The sequence below is a fragment of the Pseudoliparis swirei genome, chromosome 5 (assembly GCF_029220125.1).
Source record: "Pseudoliparis swirei isolate HS2019 ecotype Mariana Trench chromosome 5, NWPU_hadal_v1, whole genome shotgun sequence".
Lineage (NCBI taxonomy): Eukaryota > Metazoa > Chordata > Actinopteri > Perciformes > Liparidae > Pseudoliparis > Pseudoliparis swirei.
This window is the reverse complement of record NC_079392.1, coordinates 28,174,583-28,198,204: the sequence shown is the minus strand read 5'-3', so window position 1 is coordinate 28,198,204 and position 23,622 is coordinate 28,174,583. Positions and strand designations below refer to the sequence as shown.

Below are 23,622 nucleotides of genomic sequence, written 5' to 3'. Positions count from 1 at the left end.
GCTCGTGGCCTGGCTCGTGGCCTGGCTCGTGACGTGGCTCGTGGCCTGGCTCGTGACGTGGCTCGTGGCCTGGCTCGTGACGTGGCTCGTGACGTGGCTCGTGGCCTGGCTCGTGGCCTGGCTCGTGACGTGGCTCGTGGCGTGGCTCGTGACGTGGCTCGTGGCGTGGCTCGTGACGTGGCTCGTGGCCTGGCTCGTGACGTGGCTCGTGGCCTGGCTCGTGGCCTGGCTCGTGACGTGGCTCGTGGCCTGGCTCGTGGCCTGGCTCGTGACGTGGCTCGTGGCCTGGCTCGTGACGTGGCTCGTGGCCTGGCTCGTGACGTGGCTCGTGGCCTGGCACGTGACGTGGCTCGTGGCCTGGCTCGTGACGTGGCTCGTGGCCTGGCTCATGACGTGGCTCGTGGTCTGGCTCATGACGTGGCTCGGGGTGTCTCTGATGATTCTTGTGGCGTGGTTTGTGACTCAAAAGCCTATTCGTCAGTTGATGTTGAGTCAACTCTTCCTGTCCCAACCTCTTCCTTCTCATCAACTCTCCAGACCTCAGGTTGTTTTCATCTTGTTCTGCTGGTTGAATGTTTCTCCGCCTTTTATCTACTGAGGAGATTTAAATGAAGAACTTTGATTGTTCTCATTCTGTATTTTAATGTTGAAATATTTAGTTTTATCAATAAATAACAAATAACTCTTCTGACGGCTTTTCATCTTTTAAATATTTGTTGGAAGGTGATAATAAGTAACGTACTCAAGACACTATGAACTCTGGGTAACGGAGACGAGGTGACTGGTCACATGACTCGTCCTCAGTGATGTGTTATCTCTCATGGTGATCAATAAATCAATCATCATCTCCATCGCTGCACTATAAAACTAAAAGCTTCAAATCATTTCTACTACTTCAAAACAGTTTGATTACCAAAGATGGAGATGATGAACTTAGTTTGAACGACATGGTAATTGATCGTGATGAGCTCATCAAACTATAACTTATAACTTTCTGTAAGGAGACGGAACGAAAGAGAAAGAAAGAAGCAACACGAACGTCTCAGGTCGTCCTGCAGAGGGCGCTGTGGTCTGTAGCCGGGTGGTCTCACAGGGGGGGGGGGGGCTTGGAGAAAAGGGGAGGAGGAGGAGGAGGAGGAGGAGACGACCAGAGGCCATTCAGACATCGAGGGTCCACCGAAGGAGAAGGAGACGCCGCTTTGTTCTCCTTTCCTCAGGAGGAGTGAGATGTCTGTCGGTGGGATCTTTCTTCTCACAGGTAACTTTGTGTTTTTAGGGTTTCACTACGTGTATTTTTCATAGTATTTTCTCACCTTCATTTTCTGTTGAATGGCTTTTGTAGACATTTCATTCTTATTGTAAAACTGCATCATAATTATTGAATGAAGTTTCTGTTTGATCCTAAATAAGTCTGTTTATCAGAGTGGGTAAACAAGTGGTGACTCCATGAGGGGTCACGACCCAGAGGTTGAGAAACCCTGTCATGGATTTATTTTACTTGAACAGTTTCTGACAGTTTGAGCCTAAAACAGTTTCAAACGACACGTGTTTCATCTGAAGATAAAAGCTGATATTTATTATTCAACAATATACCGCAGCTCTGAACCCTGTGGGGCGTTCAGGGACCAGAGGCTAAATGGCATTAGGTCCAACAGTCAGGGAACAGGTGACACACATGTGACAGTCGCAGTGTGACCACTAGGGGGCAGCAGTCACAATATAAAGAGTGACCACTAGGGGGCAGCAGTCACAATATAAAGAGTGACCACTAGGGGGCAGCAGTCACAATATAAAGAGTGACCACTAGGGGCAGCAGTCACAATATAAAGAGTGACCACTAGGGGCAGCAGTCACAATATAAAGAGTGACCACTAGGGGCAGCAGTCACAATATAAAGAGTGACCACTAGGGGCAGCAGTCACAATATAAAGAGTGACCACTAGGGACAGCAGTCAAAATATAAAGAGTGACCACTAGGGGAAGCAGTCACAATATAAAGAGTGACCACTAGGGGTCAGCAGTTACAATATAAAGAGTGACCACTAGGGGCAGCAGTCACAATATAAAGAGTGACCACTAGGGGCAGCAGTCACAATATAAAGAGTGACCACTAGGGGCAGCAGTCACAATATAAAGAGTGACCACTAGGGCAGCAGTCACAATATAAAGAGTGACCACTAGGGGGCAGCAGTCACAATATAAAGAGTGACCACTAGGGGCAGCAGTCACAATATAAAAAGTGACCACTAGGGACAGCAGTCAAAATATAAAGAGTGACCACTAGGGGGCAGCAGTCACAATATAAAGAGTGACCACTAGGGGGCAGCAGTCACAATATAAAGAGTGACCACTAGGGGCAGCAGTCACAATATAAAGAGTGACCACTAGGGATCAGCAGTTATAATATAAAGAGTGACCACTAGGGGCATCAGTCACAATATAAAGGGTGACCACTAGGGGCATCAGTCACAATATAAAGAGTGACCACTAGGGGGGCAGCAGTCACAATATAAAGAGTGACCACTAGGGGCAGCAGTCACAATATAAAGAGTGACCACTAGGGGCAGCAGTCACAATATAAAGAGTGACCACTAGGGGGCAGCAGTCACAATATAAAGAGTGACCACTAGGGGCAGCAGTCACAATATAAAGAGTGACCACTAGGGGCAGCAGTCACAATATAAAGAGTGACCACTAGGGGCAGCAGTCACAATATAAAGAGTGACCACTAGGGGAAGCAGTCACAATATAAAGAGTGACCACTAGGGGGCAGCAGTCACAATATAAAGAGTGACCACTAGGGGCATCAGTCACAATATAAAGAGTGACCACTAGGGGGGCAGCAGTCACAATATAAAGAGTGACCACTAGGGGGCAGCAGTCACAATATAAAGGGTGACCACTAGGGGCAGCAGTCACAATATAAAGAGTGACCACTAGGGGGCAGCAGTCACAATATAAAGAGTGACCACTAGGGGCAGCAGTCACAATATAAAGAGTGACCACTAGGGGAAGCAGTCACAATATAAAGAGTGACCACTAGGGGGCAGCAGTCACAATATAAAGAGTGACCACTAGGGATCATCAGTTATAATGTAAAGAGTGACCACTAGGGGGCAGCAGTCACAATATAAAGAGTGACCACTAGGGGCAGCAGTCACAATATAAAGAGTGACCACTAGGGGCAGCAGTCACAATATAAAGAGTGACCACTAGGGGCAGCAGTCACAATATAAAGAGTGACCACTAGGGGGCAGCAGTCACAATATAAAGAGTGACCACTAGGGGCAGCAGTCACAATATAAAGAGTGACCACTAGGGGGCAGCAGTCACAATATAAAGAGTGACCACTAGGGGGCAGCAGTCACAATATAAAGAGTGACCACTAGGGGGCAGCAGTTACAATATAAAGGGTGACCACTAGGGGGCAGCAGTCACAATATAAAGAGTGACCACTAGGGGGCAGCAGTCACAATATAAAGAGTGACCACTAGGGGGCAGCAGTCACAATATATAGAGTGACCACTAGGGGTCAGCAGTTGGTGTTTGATGAAGCGCGTTCATGTTTTTGTAGCGTTGTAACAACCCGTATACGTCGGGGACACGACGTAACAAAGTTCGGCAAAGTTGGAGGGGCCGGAGGGGCTAGAGGCTGGGAGGGAGGGAGGGGCCGGAGGATTATTATTATCATTATCATAATAATAATAATAATTATTATTTTTTTCATTCTTATCATAATCGTTCATGACGTGTTTCTAGGTGATGACTCCTGATGCATAAGCAGGTGAAAGTGAAGTGTTCATGAATAGAAGTCACATCAATGTGATAGTTGTTGTTGTTGTTGTTTACTTTCCCAGCTTTGCTGCTGATGTCATTGTGCTGCGTTCAGTGCTTCCATGTGGAGGTGTTTCCCAGGAGGCCTCTGTTCAAGCTGGGGCAGCGGCAGCAGCTGGTCTGCCAGGTCCAGGACTGCCCCACCACGCCCAGCCTGTCCTGGTCTGTGCTGGGGGACCGGCCTCTGGCGGCCTCCGTCAGCACCAACAGGACCTGGTCTGTGATGACCTTTGACCCCGTGAGGATGGAGCACGAGGGAGCTCTGCTGTGCCGAGTCGGCTGTGGAGGAGGGAACAAGCAGATCAAGACCTCTGTGCAGGTTTACTGTGAGTTTACACTTCCATTTACCCAAGTACTGTTCTGAAGTACTCATCATGTGGTAACTGATAAACTGGAGGATGAAGTGTTCCTTCATGTGATGATGAATGTTTATGATAAACTGAAGGATGAAGTGTTCCTTCATGTGATGAATGTTTATGATAAACTGAAGGATGAAGTGTTCCTTCATGTGATGAATGTGTATGATAAACTGAAGGATGAAGTGTTCCTCGATGTGATGATGAATGTTGATGATAAACTGAAGGATGAAGTGTTCCTCTGTGATGATGAATGTTGATGATAAACTGAAGGATGAAGTGTTCCTCTGTGATGATGAATGTTGATGATAAACTGAAGGATGAAGTGTTCCTCTGATGATGAATGTTGATGATAAACTGAAGGATGAAGTGTTCCTCTGTGATGATGAATGTGTATGATAAACTGAAGGATGAAGTGTTCCTTCATGTGATGATGAATGTTTATGATAAACTGAAGGATGAAGTGTTCCTTCATGTGATGAATGTTTATGATAAACTGAAGGATGAAGTGTTCCTCTGTGATGATGAATGTTGATGATAAACTGAAGGATGAAGTGTTCCTCTGTGATGATGAATGTTGATGATAAACTGAAGGATGAAGTGTTCCTCTGTGATGATGAATGTTGATGATAAACTGAAGGATGAAGTGTTCCTCTGTGATGATGAATGTGTATGATAAACTGAAGGATGAAGTGTTCCTCTGTGATGATGAATGTGTATGATAAACTGAAGGATGAAGTGTTCCTTCATGTGATGATGAATGTTTATGATAAACTGAAGGATGAAGTGTTCCTTCATGTGATGAATGTTTATGATAAACTGAAGGATGAAGTGTTCCTCTGTGATGATGAATGTTTATGATAAACTGAAGGATGAAGTGTTCCTTCATGTGATGAATGTTTATGATAAACTGAAGGATGAAGTGTTCCTTCATGTGATGAATGTTTATGATAAACTGGAGGATGAAGTGTTCCTTCATGTGATGAATGTTTATGATAAACTGAAGGATGAAGTGTTCCTCTGATGATGAATGTTGATGATAAACTGAAGGATGAAGTGTTCCTCTGTGATGATGAATGTTGATGATAAACTGAAGGATGAAGTGTTCCTCTGTGATGATGAATGTTGATGATAAACTGAAGGATGAAGTGTTCCTCTGTGATGATGAATGTGTATGATAAACTGAAGGATGAAGTGTTCCTCTGTGATGATGAATGTTTATGATAAACTGAAGGATGAAGTGTTCCTTCATGTGATGAATGTTTATGATAAACTGAAGGATGAAGTATTCCTTCATGTGATGATGAATGTTTATGATAAACTGGAGGATGAAGTGTTCCTCTATGTGATGATGATGATGATGAATGTTTATGATAAACTGGAGGATGAAGTGTCCTCTTTTATGGGTGCAGCATTCCCATCAGCCCCTCTGATCAGGGGCCAGGACCACCTGAGTCTGGGGGCGGAGTCCATCCTCACCTGCCAGGTGTTAGACCTTTACCCCTCTGAGCTGTTGACCCTCAACTGGCTCAGAGGTGAGGCCGTCCTGCAGAGCATTATGGGAGCTCCTGGATCTGGCTCAGTCCGGTCTGAGTACAGATTCACCCCCCTGGAACTGGACTCGGGAGGAAACCTCAGCTGCAGGGCCACGATGGACCTGCAGGAGCTGCCGGCTGAGGACAGGACCAAAGTCACCACTGTGGCCCTAGACCTGCACTGTGAGTCCTTCAGAGTCTGACTTCAGACCCTCATTAGTTTACAACCAGTTATCCATTGTCCTACAGGACTGCCCATTGTCCTACAGGACTGTCCATTGTCCTACAGGACTGCCCATTGTCCTACAGGACTGTCCATTGTCCTACAGGACTGCCCATTGTCCTACAGGACTGCCCATTGTACTACAGGACTGTCCATTGTCCTACAGGACTGTCCATTGTCCTACAGGACTGCCCATTGTCCTACAGGACTGTCCATTGTCCTACAGGACTGCCCATTGTACTACAGGACTGTCCATTGTCCTACAGGACTGTCCATTGTCCTACAGGACTGCCCATTGTACTACAGGACTGTCCATTGTCCTACAGGACTGTCCATTGTCCTACAGGACTGTCCATTGTCCTACAGGACTGCCCATTGTACTACAGGACTGTCCATTGTCCTACAGGACTGCCCATTGTCCTACAGGACTGTCCATTGTCCTACAGGACTGTCCATTGTCCTACAGGACTGTCCATTGTCCTACAGGACTGCCCATTGTCCTACAGGACTGTCCATTGTCCTACAGGACTGCCCATTGTACTACAGGACTGTCCATTGTCCTACAGGACTGCCCATTGTACTACAGGACTGTCCATTGTCCTACAGGACTGCCCATTGTACTACAGGACTGTCCATTGTCCTACAGGACTGCCCATTGTACTACAGGACTGTCCATTGTCCTACTGGACTATCCATTGTCCTACAGGACTGTCCATTGTCCTACAGGACTGCCCATTGTACTACAGGACTGCCCATTGTCCTACAGGACTGTCCATTGTCCTACAGGACTGCCCATTGTACTACAGGACTGTCCATTGTCCTACAGGACTGCCCATTGTCCTACAGGACTGTCCATTGTACTACAGGACTGTCCATTGTCCTACAGGACTGCCCATTGTCCTACAGGACTATCCATTGTATTACAGGACTATCCATTGTCCTACAGGACTGTCCATTGTATTACAGGACTATCCATTGTCCTACAGGACTATCCATTGTCCTACAGGACTATCCATTGTATTACAGGACTGTCCATTGTCCTACAGGACTGCCCATTGTATTACAGGACTATCCATTGTCCTACAGGACTGTCCATTGTCCTACAGGACTGTCCATTGTCCTACAGGATTGTCCATTGTCCTGTCCATTGTCCTACAGGACTGTCCATTGTCCTACAGGACTGCCCATTGTCCTACAGGATTGTCCTGTCCATTGTCCTACAGGACTGCCCATTGTACTACAGGACTATCCATTGTCCTACAGGACTGCCCATTGTCCTACAGGACTGCCCATTGTCCTACAGGACTGCCCATTGTACTATAGGACTGCCCATTGTCCTGTCCATTGTCCTACAGGACTGCCCATTGTCCTACAGGATTGTCCTGTCCATTGTCCTACAGGACTGCCCATTGTACTACAGGACTATCCATTGTCCTACAGGACTGCCCATTGTCCTACAGGACTGCCCATTGTCCTACAGGACTGCCCATTGTCCTACAGGACTGCCCATTGTCCTACAGGACTGCCCATTGTCCTACAGGACTGTCCATTGTCCTGTTCATTGTCCTACAGGACAGGGAACTGTTTGATAACCACCAGCTGACTCTTCCAGTTTTCGTCCTCGTGGTGTAACAGGTCTTCGTCCTCTTCAGACGCTCCTGTAGTGAAGACGCTCTCAGACTCTGAGTCGGTGATGGCCGGCTCTCCGCTCACTCTCACCTGCGTCGTGGAGGGGAACCCCGAGCCGAGCGTCACCTGGAGCTTCGGCTCAGCAGACGGTGGGGCTGAGTGGCGAGGTGAAGGCCGCCAGCTGGTCCTTCCAGCGGTGAGGCCGTCTGAGGCCGGACGGTACCACTGTGAGGCCCAGAACTCAGAGGGGACCCGGACCGCCGGGGTGGAGGTCACTGTTCATGGTGAGGGGGGGGGTCATTCACTATCTTTACCTTATGTTACATTACATTACATTATATTATTTAGCTGACGCTTTTATCCAAAGCGACTTACAATCAGTGAATTCAACCATGAGTAAAAACTCAGAACTCACTACCGAGGAACTCGATCTTCCACGAGGAGCTCGATCCTTCACAGAGGAGCTTGTTCCACCATTGAGGAGTTTCTTGGGTGTGAGTTAGACCAGGTCCTGGGTGTGAGTTAGACCAGTCGAGCAGCAGCATTCTGGATGAGCTGCAGAGGTCGATGGCCTTAGCAGGTAGACCTGCCAGGAGGGAGATACAGGAGGGAGTTACAGTTGTCTAGGCGTGAGATGACCAGAACCTGAACCAGAACCTGGACCACAACCTGTGCCGCCTTGTGAGTGAGAAGGGGACGTGTTCTCCTGGACCTACAGGAAAGTGTTGTCGTAGTGATCTCTGGAGAACTCACACTCTGTCTCCTTCTCCCACAGCTCCGCCCACTAACACCTCCCTCTCAGTGAGTCCAGGTGAGGAGGTGCTGGAGGGCCAGCAGGTGACGCTGACCTGCCACTCAGATGGATATCCGCCCACCATGCTGGTGCTGAGGAGGAAGGGGGTGGAGCTTCAGAGATCTGACCCCGCCTCCTCCTCGCTCTCCTTCAGCCTCTCCTCCGCCCAGCTGCAAGACTCCGCCCACTACCAGTGTGATGCCTCCAACCAACATGGATCCCAGCTGGTCACCAGGTCCGTCACGGTCTCAGGTACTGGTTTACTTTGACATCATCCTGAGATCGACTTTTAGATTCCGGTTCAGTTTTATTTGGAGGCTCAAAAGCGGACAGTTCCCGAGATGGAGGGCTAGCTAGCTTGCTAATTCCACCGTGCTTGAATGCTACACTGCTTACAGAATATAAGCTGTTGATTTATGTGTTTTCCACACAGACGTGTGTGGATGAGGTATTTTAAGTTGTTCAATTTGACTAATAACCTCAGTGAGTCTGTTTACTTTATACGGATGTTAGCCTGCGACTACGGCTACAACGGCTACAACGGCTACTACGACTTCTACGGCTACGACTTCTACGGCTACGACTACAACAGCTACTACGGCTACAACGGCTAATACGGCTACTACGGCTACAATGGCTACAACGACTTCGACGGCTTCTACGGCTACGACGGCTAATACGGCTACGGCTACGATAGCTAATACGGCTAATATGGCTACGGCTACTACGGCTACAACGGCTACGACGGCTAATACGGCTAATGCGGCTACGGCTACTACTACTACGGCTACTACGGCTACGACTACTACGGCTACGGCTACAACAGCTACTACGGCTACGACTACTACGGCTACTACGGCTACTACGGCTACTACGGCTACGACTACAACAGCTACTACGGCTACGGCTAATACGGCTACTACGACTACAACAGCTACACCGGCTAATACGGCTACAACGTCCTCTGACCTTCCAGCTCTGTTTGGAATCGACTCTTTTTTATTTCTATAGTTTAAGGCTCATGTTAATGTTAATATTTAAAGCTAATGTTTAAAGCTAATGCTACAAACAACTTAATAATAGACTGCACATTAATCCAAACTGATATCTCCGTGCTCCGTCAGCTCACCCTCTGCAGGTGGAGGTGAGTCCTGCGGTCTCAGCAGCAGAGAGGGGTTCAGGTCTGGTCCTGACATGTGGAGCCTCCGGATGTGTCCACCCTCCCACCTTTACCTGGAAGACAGACCTGCACCGGATCGTCCTCAGGGGGACAGACCAGGATGGACTGTCCTTGCTTCACCTGAGGGACCTGGACCTCCAGGATGAGGGAGGATACAGCTGTGAGGCCGAGTGCGACTCCGTCTTCAGGACCTCCACCGTCCAGGTCCAGGTCTACTGTGAGTCTGAGACCCGAGGCTGCTTTCACACTGTCGTGGGAAACCAATGATGCTGATTGTGAGTCTTATTAGATATGTTATTAACAATAACCAACAGCAATGTGTTTGTGTTGGGGCAACACGAAAGTTTCCAGTGAAACAACAGAAGTTGAACTCTCTCCCCCCCCCCCGTGATCCGGTTCTCGAAGGCCTCGTCTAATCTAGCTAAAGGGGGTTAGGGTCTCAAAGGGGAACCCGAACCCAACAGAGACCAAGTGATCTCGGTTTCTCTTCCCAGCATTCCCGTCTGATCCGGTTCTGGAGAGTCCTGGTCCTGTCCTGCTTGGTCAGGAGGTGGTCCTCCACTGTAACGTGAGCAGTGTCCTCTGGGCCAATCGGATGAGACTCCTGTGGCTGTCGGGGAACACAACGCTGATGTCAGAGTCGTTTGGGTTCTCCGGTTCCCTGCAGAACGTCTCGTCTGTGCTTCAGCTGCAGGTCCAGGAGGACCAGCAGGCTCTGACCTGCAGGGCTGAGCTGTTGCTGGAGGACGGAGGTGTGTGGAGGTCCAGGAGGACCGGCGTGCCCCTGCAGGTCCACTGTGAGTGTCTGAGGACAGACTGGAGGCTTTTATTGGGAAGCAGATTCCGGTTCTGATCATGTTTGTGTTACAGATCCTCCCAGGAGAACCTCCCTCTCAGTAAGTCCAGGTGAGGAGGTGCTGGAGGGCCAGCAGGTGACGCTGACCTGCCACTCAGACGGAGCTCCGCCCACCACGCTGGTGCTGAGGCGGATGGGGGTGGAGCTTCAGAGGTCTGACCCCGCCTCCTCCTCCTCGCTCTCCTTCAGCCTCTCCTCCGTCCAGCTGCAAGACTCCGCCCACTACCAGTGTGATGCCTCTAACCAGCACGGATCCCAACTGGTCATCAAGTCCGTCACGGTCTCGGGTACTGATTCCAGGAACAGGGGGGGGGAGACCCAGAGGAGGAGCTGAGGAGTCCTTCTGCTTCTTGTCTCTGAATAGTTGTGACGGATGTTATCTGAAGAGCCGACCTCTCACTCCTCACACGATGCTGGGACAGAAATAACCTCTGACTCGTCTGTTGAGCAATGTGTCAGACACTTAGAGCCTCCTGCTGCTGATGGAGACCAGATTGAAGTGGACTGAAGGTGACCAGTTCTCAGTCTGGTGTTCATTCAGTTTCACTGAGTCCAGGTGATTCAACACCTGAGGAGGCGGAGCTTCAGAGGCAAAAAGCCTGATGGTGTTTTCTTTAATAAACTGACATGCTGCAAATGTGAATCAGAACAGGAAGTGAACCCAGAGGTCACATGACGTTCTGGTGCAGTACGAGGCGCTGATGTCTCCAAGGGTCAAACATCAACAGGTGTCCTCGCTGCAGCACACTTTCATTCCGTCTGCTTGTGTTTCAAACAGACGAGGAGTCCAATGAAACGTTGTCTTTCTGCTGTTGACGAGACGCCGTTACGTCACGATGATGAACCCTTCACTTGTTTCAGTTATTCATCGTAGTCTTGGTCTTGCTTGGGTCAGGTGCTACAGGATCAACAGGACTTCTTGCTGCTCCTCTGATGTTTCTGTCACTAATCTGGTTTCTTGTGGTCCAGCTCCTCCGAGAAACACCACAGTCCTCGTCCTGCCGTCTACGGTGGTCCAGGAGGGACAAAATGTCACCATTTGCTGCCAGACCGTCAGCTTTCCGCTGTCAGCCATGGTCCTAAAGAAACTGACCAATGGGATGGAGCTGTATTCAACTGATGGCACCTTCCTATTGGTCAACGTCACGGCCAGAGACTCTGGGCTGTACCAGGTCAACGTGACCAACGACCTCGGCTACCAGGTCAAAGTCTTCAGCATCCGCGTCAGAGGTCAGTGAGACCGGTCCTCCCAGTCTGATGGAAACGTAATGTTTGTTTCAGTCGCACAACAATGGCTTTTATTTTATTCTGAAATTCTCTTTCAGTTCACACAGAGAGAAGCACCAGTCTTCCTCCAAGTCTCAGTGCCGTCTTGGTCCCAGTGATCTGCGTTGCCACTGGGCTAGCAGCTGCTGCTCTGCTCCTCGACTACCTGAGGAGATCCAGGAAGAAAGGTTTCTATCAGCTGCCCCAGTCTGCCCCATCTTCAGCCTGAGGCCAACACGTGACTACCAAGACTCCCAACACGTGACTACCAAGACTACCAAGACTCCCAACACGTGACTACCAAGACTCCCAACACGTGACTACCAAGACTCCCAACACGTGACTACCAAGACTCCCAACACGTGACTACCAAGACTCCCAACACGTGACTACCAAGACTCCCAACACGTGACTACCAAGACTACCAAGACTCCCAACACGTGACTACCAAGACACCCAACACGTGACTACCAAGACTCCCAACACGTGACTACCAAGTCTACCAAGACTCCCAACACGTGACTACCAAGACTCCCAACACGTGACTACCAAGACTACCAAGACTCCCAACACATGACTACCAAGACTCCCAACACGTGACTACCAAGACTCCCAACACGTGACTACCAAGACTCCCAACACGTGACTACCAAGACTCCCAACACGTGACTACCAAGACTCCCAACACGTGACTACCAAGACTCCCAACACGTGACTACCAAGACTCCCAACACGTGACTACCAAGACTCCCAACACGTGACTACCAAGACTCCCAACACGTGACTACCAAGACTACCAAGACTCCCAACACGTGACTACCAAGACTCCCAACACGTGACTACCAAGACTCCCAACACGTGACTACCAAGACTCCCAACACGTGACTACCAAGACTCCCAACACGTGACTACCAAGACTCCTAACACGTGACTACCAAGACTCCCAACACGTGACTACCAAGACTACCAAGACTCCCAACACGTGACTACCAAGACTCCCAACACGTGACTACCAAGACTCCCAACACGTGACTACCAAGACTGCCAACACGTGACTACCAAGACTCCCAACACGTGACTACCAAGACTCCCAACACATGACTACCAAGACTCCCAACACGTGACTACCAAGACTCCCAACACGTGACTACCAAGACTCCCAACACGTGACTACCAAGACTCCCAACACGTGACTACCAAGACTCCCAACACGTGACTACCAAGACTCCCAACACGTGACTACCAAGACTCCTAACACGTGACTACCAAGACTCCCAACACGTGACTACCAAGACTCCCAACACGTGACTACCAAGACTCCCAACACGTGACTACCAAGACTCCCAACACGTGACTACCATATCCAAAATGTGGCCACCAATATCTGCGGCATGGACTACTTCCTTGGCAACATATACCATACACCAACTTAATGTGTAACTATCTAATCGTTGGCTACCACTCCTCAACATGTGGCTACTGATACAGAATCAGCTGATTGACATCTGACAACTTTAAAAGCTTTTGAGCTAACGGCTAAAGTACCGGAGGTTGCATTGACTTCAATGATAGGTTCAGGCTCTGCTCAGTGAACATGAGGACTGAAGGTAGATGATAACATTCTTATGGTGTGTTCAGGTGTCATGATGCGTTCAGGTGAGATCATGATTCCACGTTATTAACAGCATAACGACTATAAACACAATATGTTCTGTACTTATTTAAATGTTGTGGTTTTATGAGCATAACCTTTAATAAGACAATAACAAGCTCAACCTGTTGCTGTTTATGACATATTATTTTAATGTGGGCCTGTCCCTTTAAGAAGAGCTTTTATTAAACATATTTATTTCTTCTCTCGTGGTGATTTGACTTCAGTGTTTCTCTTTCACTCTGACGGTAACCATGGTGACACCTACTGTGACGTCGCCATGGAGACTGAGGACAAGGCTTTGTTTCATTATAGTACATTTATATATATATATATATATGTACATTTATAAATGTACATTTACAAATGTACATATATACATATATATGTATATATATATGGACATATAATATATATGTAAATATATATTTATACATATAATATATACATATATATATGTACACATGTATAAATATTCATATATGTCTACAATAACACGGTGCTTCCTGGCCCCGTCTACTTCCTGGCTCAGTCTACTTCCTGGCTCTCTCTCTCTGAGCTGTAAACAAGCTGGATGAATTAATTAATTCTTCTTCTTTTGTTTGTTGTTTTTTTCAACTCGAAGCTCATTGGCTCCTCAGCTCGTCGTCATGAAAACGGCAATGCTGGGTCAGCGACTCCTCAGGGACATTTAGTTTTTTCGGGAGCTTCAAACACATTTCATGGTCTTCATCACACGACCCGAACAACTACATTCACTTTCACTTATATATACATAAACACACATATATATATATGCATACATTTAAATTCAGTTGATTTGTATAGCCCAATTTCACAAATTACAAATTTGTCTGGGAGTGCTTTACAATCTGTACACATAGACACCTTTGACCTCACATCGGATCAGGAAAAACTCCCAAAGAACCCTTCAGGGGGAAAAGGTCAGACCCCTTGAGGAGAGAACAGAGGAGGATCCCTCTCCAGGATGGACAGAACAATAGATGTCATGTGACCAGAAGGACAGATTAGAGTGAAAATACATTCAATGAATATGACAGAGTGTATGAATAGTTCATAGTAGGCATATTCCACGATGGAGACCTCCACCATCCATCAGGCAGATGGCGGTGGGGAGGAGGAGTGGGCGGAGTCTCAACAGTGGGCGGAGTCTCAACAGGACAGTGGCGCAGTCAGGAGCAGGAATTCCACGACCCAGACCTCAATGATCCATCAGCAGATAGGATCTATGCCGTCTCATAGGGTCCGATGACCCCATGAGACGTGAAGTCACAAGGACTCCGGGGAGAAAGAGTTAGTAACGTGTGATTGAGAGATGAACATTCATCCCTAAGGAGAGAGGAGAGGAGAGAGGAGCTCAGTGCATCCTAAACATCCATAAGGAGAGAGGAGAGAGGAGCTCAGTGTATCCTAAACGTTCATAAGGAGAGAGGAGAGAGGAGCTCAGTGTATCCTAAGCGTTCATAAGGAGAGAGGAGAGAGGAGCTCAGTGTATCCTAAACGTCCCTAAGGAGAGAGGAGAGAGGAGCTCAGTGTATCCTAAACGTTCATAAGGAGAGAGGAGAGAGGAGCTCAGTGTATCCTAAACGTTCATAAGGAGAGAGGAGAGAGGAGCTCAGTGTATCCTAAACGTCCCTAAGGAGAGAGGAGAGAGGAGCTCAGTGTATCCTAAACGTCCATAAGGAGAGAGGAGAGAGGAGCTCAGTGTATCCTAAGCGTCCATAAGGAGAGAGGAGAGAGGAGCTCAGTGTATCCTAAACGTCCCTAAGGAGAGAGGAGCTCAGTGTATCCTAAGCGTCCATAAGGAGAGAGGAGAGGAGAGAGGAGCTCAGTGTATCCTAAACGTCCATAAGGAGAGAGGAGAGGAGAGAGGAGCTCAGTGTATCCTAAACGTCCCTAAGGAGAGAGGAGAGGAGCTCAGTGTATCCTAAACGTCCATAAGGAGAGAGGAGAGAGGAGCTCAGTGTATCCTAAACGTCCATAAGGAGAGAGGAGAGGAGCTCAGTGTATCCTAAGCGTCCCTAAGGAGAGAGGAGAGAGGAGCTCAGTGTATCCTAAACGTTCATAAGGAGAGAGGAGAGAGGAGCTCAGTGTATCCTAAACGTCCCTAAGGAGAGAGGAGAGAGGAGCTCAGTGTATCCTAAACATCCATAAGGAGAGAGGAGAGAGGAGCTCAGTGTATCCTAAGCGTCCCTAAGGAGAGAGGAGAGAGGAGCTCAGTGTATCCTAAACGTTCATGAGGAGAGAGGAGCTCAGTGTATCCTAAACGTCCCTAAGGAGAGAGGAGAGGAGCTCAGTGTATCCTAAGCGTCCATAAGGAGAGAGGAGAGAGGAGCTCAGTGTATCCTAAGCGTCCCTAAGGAGAGAGGAGAGGAGCTCAGTGTCTCCTAAACGTCCTTAAGGAGAGAGGAGAGAGGAGCTCAGTGTATCCTAAACGTCCATAAGGAGAGAGGAGAGGAGAGAGGAGCTCAGTGTATCCTAAACGTCCCTAAGGAGAGAGGAGAGAGGAGCTCAGTGTATCCTAAACGTCCATAAGGAGAGAGGAGAGGAGCTCAGTGTATCCTAAACGTCCATAAGGAGAGAGGAGAGAGGAGCTCAGTGTATCCTAAACGTCCTTAAGGAGAGAGGAGAGAGGAGCTCAGTGTATCCTAAACGTCCATAAGGAGAGAGGAGAGGAGCTCAGTGTATCCTAAACGTCCATAAGGAGAGAGGAGAGGAGCTCAGTGTATCCTAAACGTCCTTAAGGAGAGAGGAGAGGAGCTCAGTGTATCCTAAACGTCCTTAAGGAGAGAGGAGAGGAGCTCAGTGTATCCTAAACGTCCATAAGGAGAGAGGAGAGAGGAGCTCAGTGTATCCTAAACGTCCTTAAGGAGAGAGGAGAGGAGAGGAGCTCAGTGTATCCTAAACGTCCATAAGGAGAGGAGAGAGGAGCTCAGTGTATCCTAAACGTCCATAAGGAGAGAGGAGAGAGAGGAGCTCAGTGTATCCTAAACGTCCATAAGGAGAGAGGAGAGAGGAGCTCAGTGTATCCTAAACGTCCATAAGGAGAGAGGAGAGGAGAGGAGCTCAGTGTATCCTAAACGTCCATAAGGAGAGGAGAGAGGAGCTCAGTGTATCCTAAACGTCCATAAGGAGAGAGGAGAGAGGAGCTCAGTGTATCCTAAACGTCCCTAAGGAGAGGAGAGAGGAGCTCAGTGTATCCTAAATGTCCCTAAGGAGAGAGGAGAGAGGAGCTCAGTGTATCCTAAACGTCCCTAAGGAGAGGAGAGAGGAGCTCAGTGTCTCCTAAACGTCCCTAAGGAGAGAGGAGAGAGGAGCTCAGTGTATCCTAAACGTCCCTAAGGAGAGGAGAGAGGAGCTCAGTGTATCCTAAACGTCCCTAAGGAGAGAGGAGAGAGGAGCTCAGTGTATCCTAAACGTCCATAAGGAGAGGAGAAACGAGCTCAGTGTATCCTAAGCGTCCATAAGGAGAGAGGAGAGAGGAGCTCAGTGTATTCTAAACGTTCATAAGGAGAGAGGAGAGAGGAGCTCAGTGTATCCTAAACGTCCCTAAGGAGAGAGGAGAGAGGAGCTCAGTGTATCCTAAGCATCCATAAGGAGAGAGGAGAGAGGAGCTCAGTGTATCCTAAGCGTCCCTAAGGAGAGAGGAGAGGAGCTCAGTGTCTCCTAAACGTCCTTAAGGAGAGAGGAGAGAGGAGCTCAGTGTATCCTAAACGTCCATAAGGAGAGAGGAGAGGAGCTCAGTGTATCCTAAACGTCCATAAGGAGAGAGGAGAGAGGAGCTCAGTGTATCCTAAACGTCCCTAAGGAGAGAGGAGAGGAGCTCAGTGTATCCTAAACGTCCATAAGGAGAGAGGAGAGGAGCTCAGTGTATCCTAAACGTCCATAAGGAGAGAGGAGAGGAGCTCAGTGTATCCTAAACGTCCTTAAGGAGAGAGGAGAGAGGAGCTCAGTGTATCCTAAACGTCCATAAGGAGAGAGGAGAGAGGAGCTCAGTGTATCCTAAACGTCCATAAGGAGAGAGGAGAGAGGAGCTCAGTGTATCCTAAACGTCCTTAAGGAGAGAGGAGAGAGGAGCTCAGTGTATCCTAAATGTCCCTAAGGAGAGAGGAGAGGAGCTCAGTGTATCCTAAACGTCCCTAAGGAGAGAGGAGAGGAGAGAGGAGCTCAGTGTATCCTAAACGTCCTTAAGGAGAGAGGAGAGAGGAGCTCAGTGTATCCTAAACATCCATAAGGAGAGAGGAGCTCAGTGTATCCTAAACGTCCATAAGGAGAGAGGAGCTCAGTGTATCCTAAACGTCCATAAGGAGAGAGGAGAGGAGAGAGGAGCTCAGTGTATCCTAAACGTCCATAAGGAGAGAGGAGAGGAGAGGAGCTCAGTGTATCCTAAACGTCCATAAGGAGAGAGGAGAGGAGAGAGAAGCTCAGTGTATCCTAAACGTCCCCAAGGAGAGGAGAGAGGAGCTCAGTGTATCCTAAACGTCCCTAAGGAGAGAGGAGAGAGGAGCTCAGTGTATCCTAAACATCCCTAAGGAGAGGAGAGAGGAGCTCAGTGTATCCTAAATGTCCCTAAGGAGAGAGGAGAGAGGAGCTCAGTGTATCCTAAACGTCCCTAAGGAGAGGAGAGAGGAGCTCAGTGTCTCCTAAACGTCCCTAAGGAGAGAGGAGAGAGGAGCTCAGTGTATCCTAAACGTCCATAAGGAGAGGAGAAAGGAGCTCAGTGTATCCTAAGCGTCCATAAGGAGAGAGGAGCTCAGTGTATCCTAAGCGTCCATAAGGAGAGAGGAGCTCAGTGTATCCTAAGCGTCCATAAGGAGAGAGGAGAGAGGTGCTCAGTGCATCCTAAACGTCCCCCGGCAGCTATAAGCCTATAGCAGCATATCAAGGGGCTGGACCAGGGCAAACCTGATTCAGCCCTAACTATAAGCTCTGTCAAAGAGGAAGGTCTTAAGTCTACTCTTAAACGAGGTGACTGTGTCTGCCTCCCGGACTGAAATTGGAAGCTGGTTCCATGAAAGAGGAGCTTGATAACTAAAGGCTCTGGCTCCCATTCTACTTTTTAAGACTCTAGGAACTACAAGTAGTCCCGCATTTAGTGAGCGTAGCTCTCTAGTGGGGCAATATGGTACGACAAGCTCCTTAAGATATGATGGTGCATCACCAATCAAGGCTTTGTAGGTTAAGAGAAGAATTTTAAAAGTGATTCTTGATTTTACTGGGAGCCAGTGCAGAGCAGCTAGTGCAGGAGTGATGTGATCTCTTTTCTTAGTTTTATGTATGAGTACACATATATATATATATATGTGTGTACTCATACATATGTATATATGTATGCATATATATATACATGTATACATATATATATTGTATATATATGCATACATATATATATATGTGTACTCATACATATATATATATACACACACACTAACCCAGTAAACAACTTTAATGAAATCTTCATTATTAAACATCTGGTCCTCATGGTTAAATGTTGTAATATTAAATATAATAATAAATAATACATAGTGATTAAACTGTAAAGATTTAAACTCTTTGATGTCGTTCGAAACTGAGACGATAACGAACTCTAGCTTTCCTTTCTTGTGTGGTTTTAGTTTTGGTCTGTGTGTGTGTGTGTGAGTGTGTGTGTCTTTATTGTTATGACTTTACTTTACACAGCAGCAGGTCAAAGGTCACCGGGGAGCTTTAACTCTGGTTCTGCAGATTCAGCTCAAAGTGTTGATGTATGAGTCCGTGGTGCGTTCAGTGTCCTGCGGGCCTCCGAGACGTCTGACCTCTGCCGTGTAAGAGAGAACGTTGTGCTGCGTCTTCTCATTTTAATCTCGTGGTATTTCCGGTCGCTTTGCTTTCCTGTCAGCAGCTTTAGAGAGCAGCTCGTCTTCATCACCTTCATCATCTTCATTTACACTCACTGACATGTGAGACCCTGAGATCTGGTCCTGGTTTAACCCGGGTCCCGCGGTCCTCTACTTCTGATGGAGAACCTGAACCCCAGAAGACCATCTGTAGCGCTTTATAAATACGGTTCTGGATCTGGTTCTGGTCCAGTAAACGCATCCGACAGGATGAACGCGGTAACTGTGCTGAATTGACATGATATTATGGTCTGTAATAGACATTCAAAGACAAACGAATAAATAAATATAATAAAATAAAAGGCTCTCCACCGGCTGCTGGCCCAGTGCATGATGGGAAACGGCGTCTCCACGTCAGAGCTGATTGGCTCTTAGGTGTGACAGCCACACCGCGTGTTCTCATTGTACGTGGAGTTGTCGTACTTTAAAAAACCTGTAAACTACAAGTAGCCTACAGATCTAACAGGAAGTCACAAACGGTGACTTCCTGTTAGATCTGTAGACAGCAGCTGAAAACTGACGGGGTGCCGCCCCCTGCTGGTCACAACCGGGTATTGATCAGACACATGAAGAAGAAAGGAGTACTGTCGTCGTACTTGTTATAGTAGTAGCAGGCACGTGCACAGATAGAGCCCTAGTGGTGCTCAAGCTCCTCCCCTTTGCCCTGGATGAGTAAAGGGCCCTTTTTGCTGGAGACACTAGTTTTTCATTCATCAGTATTTAAGAATACAAGTTACTCTTTCTGTCATCAACTCCCACTAAATGTGTTTTAATATCCGACGGGGCATTTATTTGAGTTATTGTGAGCATGTCGGGGCGAAATTCTCACATAGATCCTATCTGCTGATGGATCATCGAGGTCTGGGTCGTGGAATTCCTGCTCCTGACTACGCCACTGTCCTGTTGAGACTCCGCCCACTCCTCCTCCCCACCGCCATCTGCCTGATGGATCGTGGAGGTCTCCATCGTGGAATATGCCTACTATGAACTATTCATACACTCTGTCATATTCATTGAATGTATTTAAACTCTAAATCTGTCCTTCTGGTCACATGACATCTATTGTTCTGTCCATCCTGGAGAGGGATCCTCCTCTGTTCTCTCCTCAAGGGTTCTTCCCTTTTTTTCCCCCTGAAGGGTTATTTGGGAGTTTTTCCTGGTCCGATGTGAGGTCAAAGGTCAGGGATGTCTATGTGTACAGATTGTAAAGCACTCCGAGACAAATTTGTAATTTGTGAAATTGGGCTATACAAATAAACTGAATTGAATTGAATGACATCTATTGTTCATCTGGTCACATGACATCTATTGTTCATCTGGTCACATGACATCTATTGTTCATCTGGTCACATGACATCTATTGTTCATCTGGTCACATGACATCTATTGTTCATCTGGTCACATGACATCTATTGTTCATCTGGTCACATGACATCTATTGTTCATCTAGTTACATGACATCTATTGTTCATCTAGTCACATGACATCTATTGTTCATCTGGTCACATGACATCTATTGTTCATCTGGTCACATGACATCTATTGTTCATATGGTCACATGACATCTATTGTTCATCTGGTCACATGACATCTATTGTTCACCTGGTCACATGACATCTATTGTTCATCTGGTCACATGACATCTATTGTTCATCTAGTTACATGACATCTATTGTTCATCTAGTTACATGACATCTAGTGTTCACCGGGTCACATGACATCTATTGTTCATCTGGTCACATGACATCTATTGTTCATCTGGTCACATGACATCTATTGTTCATCTGGTCACATGACATCTATTGTTCACCTGGTCACATGACATCTATTGTTCATCTGGTCACATGACATCTATTGTTCATCTAGTTACATGACATCTATTGTTCATCTAGTTACATGACATCTATTGTTCATCTGGTCACATGACATCTATTGTTCATCTGGTCACATGACATCTATTGTTCATCTGGTCACATGACATCTATTGTTCCTCTGGTCACATGACATCTATTGTTCATCTGGTCTCATGACATCTATTGTTCATCTGGTCACATGACATCTATTGTTCATCTGGTCACATGACATCTATTGTTCATCTGGTCACATGACATCTATTGTTCATCTGGTCACATGACATCTATTGTTCATCTGGTCACATGACATCTATTGTTCATCTGGTCACATGACATCTATTGTTCACCTGGTCACATGACATCTATTGTTCATCTGGTCACATGACATCTATTGTTCATATGGTCACATGACATCTATTGTTCATCTGGTCACATGACATCTATTGTTCATCTGGTCACATGACATCTATTGTTCACCTGGTCACATGACATCTATTGTTCATCTGGTCACCTGGTCACATGACATCTATTGTTCATCTGGTCACATGACATCTATTGTTCATCTGGTCACATGACATCTATTGTTCACCTGGTCACATGACATCTATTGTTCACCTGGTCACATGACATCTATTGTTCATCTGGTCACATGACATCTATTGTTCATCTGGTCACATGACATCTATTGTTCACCTGGTCACATGACATCTATTGATCACCTGGTCACATGACATCTATTGTTCACCTGGTCACATGACATCTATTGTTCATCTGGTCACATGACATCTATTGTTCATCTGGTCACATGACATCTATTGTTCACCTGGTCACATGACATCTATTGTTCACCTGGTCACATGACATCTATTGTTCACCTGGTCACATGACATCTATTGTTCATCTGGTCACATGACATCTATTGTTCATCTGGTCACATGACATCTATTGTTCACCTGGTCACATGACATCTATTGTTCACCTGGTCACATGACATCTATTGTTCACCTGGTCACATGACATCTATTGTTCATCTGGTCACATGACATCTATTGTTCACCTGGTCACATGACATCTATTGTTCACCTGGTCACATGACATCTATTGTTCATCTGGTCACATGACATCTATTGTTCATCTGGTCACATGACATCTATTGTTCATCTGGTCACATGACATCTATTGTTCATCTGGTCACATGACATCTATTGTTCACCTGGTCACATGACATCTATTGTTCACCTGGTCACATGACATCTATTGTTCATCTGGTCACATGACATCTATTGTTCATCTAGTCACATGACATCTATTGTTCATCTGGTCACATGACATCTATTGTTCATCTGGTCACATGACATCTATTGTTCACCTGGTCACATGACATCTATTGTTCACCTGGTCACATGACATCTATTGTTCATCTGGTCACATGACATCTATTGTTCATCTGGTCACATGACATCTATTGTTCATCTGGTCACATGACATCTATTGTTCATCTGGTCACATGACATCTATTGTTCATCTGGTCACATGACATCTATTGTTCATCTGGTCACATGACATCTATTGTTCATCTGGTCACATGACATCTATTGTTCACCTGGTCACATGACATCTATTGTTCATCTGGTCACATGACATCTATTGTTCATCTGGTCACATGACATCTATTGTTCATCTGGTCACATGACATCTATTGTTCATCTGGTCACATGACATCTATTGTTCATCTGGTCACATGACATCTATTGTTCACCTGGTCACATGACATCTATTGTTCATCTGGTCACATGACATCTATTGTTCATCTGGTCACATGACATCTATTGTTCATCTAGTCACATGACATCTATTGTTCATCTGGTCACATGACATCTATTGTTCATCTGGTCACATGACATCTATTGTTCATCTGGTCACATGACATCTATTGTTCATCTGGTCACATGACATCTATTGTTCATCTGGTCACATGACATCTATTGTTCACCTGGTCACATGACATCTATTGTTCATCTGGTCACATGACATCTATTGTTCATCTGGTCACATGACATCTATTGTTCATCTGGTCACATGACATCTATTGTTCATCTGGTCACATGACATCTATTGTTCACCTGGTCACATGACATCTATTGTTCATCTGGTCACATGACATCTATTGTTCATCTGGTCACATGACATCTATTGTTCATCTGGTCACATGACATCTATTGTTCATCTGGTCACATGACATCTATTGTTCACCTGGTCACATGACATCTATTGTTCATCTGGTCACATGACATCTATTGTTCATCTGGTCACATGACATCTATTGTTCATCTGGTCACATGACATCTATTGTTCATCTGGTCACATGACATCTATTGTTCACCTGGTCACATGACATCTATTGTTCATCTGGTCACATGACATCTATTGTTCATCTGGTCACATGACATCTATTGTTCATCTGGTCACATGACATCTATTGTTCATCTGGTCACATGACATCTATTGTTCATCTGGTCACATGACATCTATTGTTCATCTGGTCACAT

The 23,622-nt window shown here is 46.7% G+C and overlaps 1 protein-coding gene across 5 annotated transcripts; it reads left to right on the top strand.

Moving 5' to 3' along the window:
- The first annotated feature begins 1,172 nt into the window (after nt 1–1,172).
- vcam1b (vascular cell adhesion molecule 1b) lies at nt 1,173–12,339 on the top strand. 5 transcript variants are annotated; one of them, XM_056415293.1, is made up of 11 exons: nt 1,173–1,258; nt 3,858–4,160; nt 5,603–5,908; nt 7,601–7,861; nt 8,353–8,622; nt 9,495–9,767; nt 10,045–10,118; nt 10,239–10,347; nt 10,421–10,693; nt 11,376–11,636; nt 11,732–12,339. In XM_056415293.1, exons 1-11 carry the CDS (start codon nt 1,228–1,230, stop codon nt 11,899–11,901), a joined length of 2,331 nt encoding a protein of 776 aa, XP_056271268.1. In that variant the 5' UTR covers nt 1,173–1,227; the 3' UTR covers nt 11,902–12,339. The 5 variants fall into 5 exon arrangements, with proteins under 5 accessions (XP_056271268.1, XP_056271267.1, XP_056271266.1 ...); XM_056415292.1 differs by having other exon boundaries at nt 10,218–10,347; XM_056415291.1 differs by having other exon boundaries at nt 8,380–8,622; nt 10,045–10,347.
- Nucleotides 12,340–23,622: the final 11,283 nt, after the last annotated feature.